We start from the raw sequence: 6,000 nt of genomic DNA, 5'->3' as shown, positions 1-6,000 counted from the left end.
TTTCTTTCACCCATACACCCTGGTGCTTCCTGCCATCACCCAGACAACATATATTTACCTGCATATTACCTACCTTCCCTGCATCCTGGGGTCACACTGGTGCTACTTTCTTTCACCCATACACCCTGGTGCTTCCTGCCATCACCCAGACAACATATATGTACCTGCACATTACCTACCTTCCCTGCATCCTGGGGTCACACTGGTGCTTCTTTCTTTCACCCATACACCCTGGTGCTTCCCTGCCATCACCCAGACAACATATATTTACCTTCACATTACCTACCTTCCCTGCATCCTGGGATCACACTGGTGCTTCTTTCTTTCACCCATACACGCTGGTGATTCCTGCCATCACCCGGACAACATATATTTACCTGCACATTACCTACCTTCCCTGCATCCTGGGGTCACACTGGTGCTTCTTTCTTTCACCCATACACCCTGGTGCTTCCCTGCCATCACCCAGACAACATATATTTACCTGCACATTACCTACCTTCCCTGCATCCTGGGGTCACGCTGGTGCTTCTTTATTTCACCCATACACGCTGGTGCTTCTTGCCATCACCCAGACAACATATATTTACCTTCACATTACCTACCTTCCCTGCATCCTGGGATCACACTGGTGCTTCTTTCTTTCACCCATACACGCTGGTGATTCCTGCCATCACCCGGACAACATATATTTACCTGCACATTACCTACCTTCCCTGCATCCTGGGGTCACACTGGTGCTTCTTTCTTTCACCCATACACCCTGGTGCTTCCCTGCCATCACCCAGACAACATATATTTACCTTCACATTACCTACCTTCCCTGCATCCTGGGGTCACACTGGTGCTTCTTTCTTTCACCCATACACGCTGGTGCTTCCTGCCATCACCCAGACAACATATATTTACCTTCACATTACCTACCTTCCCTGCATCCTGGGGTCACACTGGTGCTTCTTTCTTTCACCCATACACGCTGGTGATTCCTGCCATCACCCGGACAACATATATTTACCTGCACATTACCTACCTTCCCTGCATCCTGGGGTCACACTGGTGCTTCTTTCTTTCACCCATACACCCTGGTGCTTCCCTGCCATCACCCAGACAACATATATTTACCTTCACATTACCTACCTTCCCTGCATCCTGGGGTCACACTGGTGCTTCTTTCTTTCACCCATACACGCTGGTGATTCCTGCCATCACCCGGACAACATATATATACCTGCACATTACCTACCTTCCCTGCATCCTGGGGTCACACTGGTGTTTCTTTCTTTCACCCATACACGCTGGTGCTTCCTGCCATCACCCAGACAAATATTTACCTTCACATTACCTACCTTCCCTGCATCCTGGGGTCACACTGGTGCTTCTTTCTTTCACCCATACACGCTGGTGCTTCTTGACATCACCCAGACAACATATATTTACCTTCATATTACCTACCTTCCCTGTATCCTGGGGTCACACTGGTGCTTCTTTCTTTCACCCATACACACTGGTGCTTCCTGCCATCACCCAGACAACATATATTTATATTTACCCGCACATTACCTACCTTCCCGGCATCCTGGAGTCAAACTGGGGCCTCCTTCTTTCACCCAGTCAATTTACCTGCACAGTACCTACCTTCTCTGTGTTGTGTGGTCACGCTGGTGCTTCCTGCTTTTAAGCGGCCATCTAGAGACGGCATCAGTGCTGCAGTTCTTTGAAGGCTCGTAAAATCAAAACCGGAGCAGTTAGGAAAACTCCTTCGTCAACTTTTAACTAGACATGGGGAGACCCCAAAATAATACGTTACAGTAATCGAGACGAGGCGTAACAAAAGCATGGATAATGATCTCAGCATCGCTAGTGGACAAAATGGAGCGAATTTTAACAATATTACGGAGATGAAAGAAGGCCGTTTTAGTAACACTCTTAATGTGTGACTCAAACGAGAGGGTTGGGTTGGAGATAATACCCAGATTCTTTACCTTTTTTTGATGCATATTATTTCCATGCTTTCACAGGCCATTGAAAATTATGTGGTGGACCAGGTCTGGCCCCGCGGGCCTTGAGTTTGACACCTGTGCTATAGAATAACCCTTCCTGTGCTGTGTGCTGTGTAGGTGGTGGACGGTGCTAGTGATGTACCATGGGGTATGACGTGACGAGGTTCCAAGGGGAGGTGGATGAAGACCTCCTGTGCCCGATATGTAGCGGAGTACTAGAAGAACCAGTGCAGGTAAATACGTTATTATTATTATTATTACGAAACCCGTTTCCATATGAGTTGGGAAATTGTGTTAGATGTAAATATAAACAGAATACAATGAGTTGCAAATCCTTTTCAACCCATATTCAGTTGAATGCACTACAAAGACAACATATTTGATGTTCAAACTCATAAACTTTATTATTTTTTTGCAAATAATAATTAACTTAGAATTTCATGGCTGCAACACATGCCAAAGTAGTTGGGAAAGGGCATGTTCCCCACTATGTTACATCACCTTTTCTTTTAACAACATTCAATAAATGTTTGGGAACTGAGGAAACTAATAGTTGAGGCTTTGAAAGTGGAATTCTTTCCCATTCTTGTTTTATGTAGAGCTTCAGTCCTTCAACAATCCGGGGTCTCCGCTGTTGTATTTTACGCTTCATAATGCGCCACACATTTTCCATGGGAGACAGGTCTGGACTGCAGGCGGGCCAGGGAAGTACCCGCACTTTTTATTTACGAAGCCACGCTGTTGTAACACGTGCTGAATGTGGCTTGGCATGGTCTTACTGAAATAAGCAGCGGCGTCCATGAAAAAGACAGCATATGTTGTTCCAAAACCTGTATGTACCTTTCAGCATTAATGGTGCCTTCACAGATGTGTAAGTTACCCATGCCTTGGGCACTAATACACCCCCATACCATCACAGATGCTGGCTTTTGAACTTTGCGCCTATAACAATCCGGATGGTTATTTTCCTCTTTGTTCCGGAGGACACCACGTCCACAGTTTCCAAATATAATTTGAAATGTGGACTCGTCAGACCAAAGAACACTTTTCCGCTTTGCATCAGTCCATCTTAGATGAACTCAAGCCCAGAGAAGCGTTTCTAGCTGTTGCTGATAAATGGGTTTTGTTTTGCATAGCAGAGTTTTAACTTGCACTTACAGATGTAGCGACCAACTGTAGTTACCGACAGTGGTTTTATGAAGTGTTCCTGAGCCCATGTGGTGATATCCTTTACACACCGATGTCGGTTTTTGATGCAGTACCGCCTGAGTGGTCAAAGGTCCGTAATATAATCGCTTATGTGCAGTGATTTCTCCAGATTCTCTGAACCTTTTGATGATTTTACGGCCCGTAAAAATGTTGTTCTAAAACTGTTCCACAATTTTTTTACAAAGTGGCGACCCTTGCCCCATCTTTGTTTGTGCATTACTTAACTTTTATACCCAATCATGGCACCCACTTGTTCCCAATTACCCTGCACACCTGTGGGATGTTCCAAATAAGTGTTTGATGAGCATTCCTCGACTTTATCAGTATTTATTGCCACCTTTCCCAACTTCTTTGTCACGTGTTGTTGGCATGAAATTGTAAAGTTATGATTATTTGCAAAAAAAAATATGTTTATCAGGTTGAACATCAAATATGTTGTCTTTGTAGCATATTCAACTGAATATGGGTTGAAAAGGATTGGCAAATCATTGTATTCTGTTTATATTTACATCCAACACAATTTCCCAACTCATATGGAAACTGGGTTTGTATTATTGATGCTGTGTTTACTGGCCAGCGCCAAAGAGTCCATGTATTGCTCTCATATAGCCTGAGAAAAAGAAGCTGCTTAATAATTGTGCACACCTAACAATTATGTGTGGATCTGCTTAGGCCACACCCTGTCCTGTTCAACAAATACACACGGGCAAATATGCTGACGTGCTGTCAACATTCAACTTTACACAACTTGCAGTTGGTGAAGAATATGCAGAAAAATGCTTTAAAGGGGAACATTATCACAATTTCAAAAGGGTTAAAAACAATAAAAATCAGTTCCCAGTGGCTTGTTGTATTTTTTGAAGTTTTTTTCAAAATTTTACCGGTCTCGGAATATCCCTAAATAAAGCTTTAAAGTGCCTTATTTTCGGCTCTCTGCGAAGACGCTGGCCATTTCCCTGTGACGTCACACAGTGCTGCCAATGTAAACAAACAATGGGAATACCACAGCAAGATATAGCGACATTAGCTCGGATTCAAACTCGGATTTCAGCGACTTAAGCGATTCAACAGATTACGCATGTATTGAAACAGATGGTTGGAGTATGAAAATATTGAAGAAGAAACTGAAACTATTGACCGAATAGCTATTGAAGCTACTCATAGCCATAGCATGGCCGAATAGCTGCGTTAGCATCGCCGGTAAAATGTGCGGACCAAACGATCAGGACTTTCGCATCTTTTGACACTGGAGCAACTTAAATCCGTCGATTGGTAAGTGTTTTTTTCGCATTAAATGTGGGTGGAAGGAAACGTAATATAGTTGCAAATGCATCTGCAGGTTATCCATACATCTCTGTTCCATGTCTGCTTTAGCACCGCCGGTAAATAGCATGTTAGCATCGATTAGCGTAGCATGTTAGCATCGATTAGCTTGCAGTCAAAATCAACAAAACTCACCTTTGTGATTTCGTGGACTATCGTTGCAAATGCATTTGCAGCTTATCCATACATCTCTGTGCCATGTCTGCCTTAGCATCGCCGGTCAAATGTGGAGACACTCTGGCACATTCAATGGGGGTCTGACACTTTGGCATCTTCGGGCCAGTGGTGCAACTTGAATCCCTCCCTGTTAGTGTTGTTACACCCTCCGACAACACACCGTCGAGGCATGATGTCTCCAAGGTTCCAAAAAATAGTCAAAAATCGGAAAATAACAGAGCTGAGACCCGGTGTTTGTAATGTATTGAAAATGAAAATGGTAGGTGTGTTACCGCGGCGACGTCACATTCTGACGTCATCGCCTCCAGCTCGGTAAACAGAAAGGCGTTTAATTCGCCATAATTCACCCATTTAGAGTTCGGAAATCGGTTGAAAAAAATTGATGGTATTTTTTCTGCACCATCAAGGTATATATTGACGCTTACATAGGTCTGCTGATAATGTTCCCCTTTAAATCAGTGGTTCTTCACCTTGTTGGAGGTACTGAACTCCACCAGTTTCATATGCGCATTCACCGAAGCCTTCTTTAGTGCAAAATAAAATGTTTTTTATTTTAAAATTCAAGACAAAGTTATGGGTTTTTGGTAACAGTATGGGGAACATATTCCAAGTAACAAAGACTTCATTTAGAGTTATTTGGACATTAGCGGAACATATTTTTAAGTAATAAAGACTTAATTTAGAGTTATTTGGTTAGGGTTATAATAACACCAATAAGGCATGGTCTTAGTCTAAGTACTTAATAATGACTAGTTAAGAGCCAATATGTTACTAATTTGCATGTTAATAAGCAACTAATTAATGGTGAATATTAGGGCTGGGCGATATACTTGATATATCGCGGGTTTGTCTCTGGCATTACACTACAGGCTCTTTCCACCCTTTCTTGTCTCTCCTCACAGACAGCAAGTGCAACGTCTTACATACGTCACATACGTATACGCCCTCGCAGAACAGAGAGGTAGCAGCATGGGTAACGTTATCTGTGATGGTAACGGAGCCATGCGAGTGGTAATACGAAAGAAAGAAGGTGCAAATCTGGTAACAAATGAAGGAAGAATTAATTCCCAAGAAAAACAGCAGGGGGTCCATCGTCTGGCGGTGGTTTGGCTTCAAGCGGAAATGAGTTGGACCACCGTAATTTGTCAAGTGTGGGGCAAAAGCGTTGCTACAAAAAGTAGCGTTACTGCTAATATGTAGCATCATTTGAAAAGTCACCTGCTAGAGCAGGGGTCGGGAACCTTTTCGGCCGAGAGAACCAAGAAGCCAAATATTTAAAAATGTATTTCCG

The 6,000-nt window shown here is 43.3% G+C and overlaps 1 protein-coding gene across 2 annotated transcripts in view; it reads left to right on the top strand.

Annotated features, from left to right (window-relative positions):
- The window catches only part of rnf41 (ring finger protein 41), a 47,594-nt gene that overhangs the window by 25,658 nt on the left and 15,936 nt on the right, over positions 1–6,000 (top strand). For both annotated transcript variants that reach the window (XM_061902644.1, XM_061902643.1), the window contains one exon: positions 2,118–2,233. In XM_061902644.1, coding sequence (XP_061758628.1) covers positions 2,144–2,233 — 90 coding nt within the window. In that variant the 5' untranslated portion in view covers positions 2,118–2,143. The remainder of the gene's footprint in view (positions 1–2,117; positions 2,234–6,000) is intronic.

This window comes from Nerophis ophidion, linkage group LG06 (assembly GCF_033978795.1).
Source record: "Nerophis ophidion isolate RoL-2023_Sa linkage group LG06, RoL_Noph_v1.0, whole genome shotgun sequence".
Classification (NCBI taxonomy): domain Eukaryota; kingdom Metazoa; phylum Chordata; class Actinopteri; order Syngnathiformes; family Syngnathidae; genus Nerophis; species Nerophis ophidion.
Note: the sequence above shows the minus strand (reverse complement) of the source record. Positions and strands in the feature narration are given on the sequence as shown.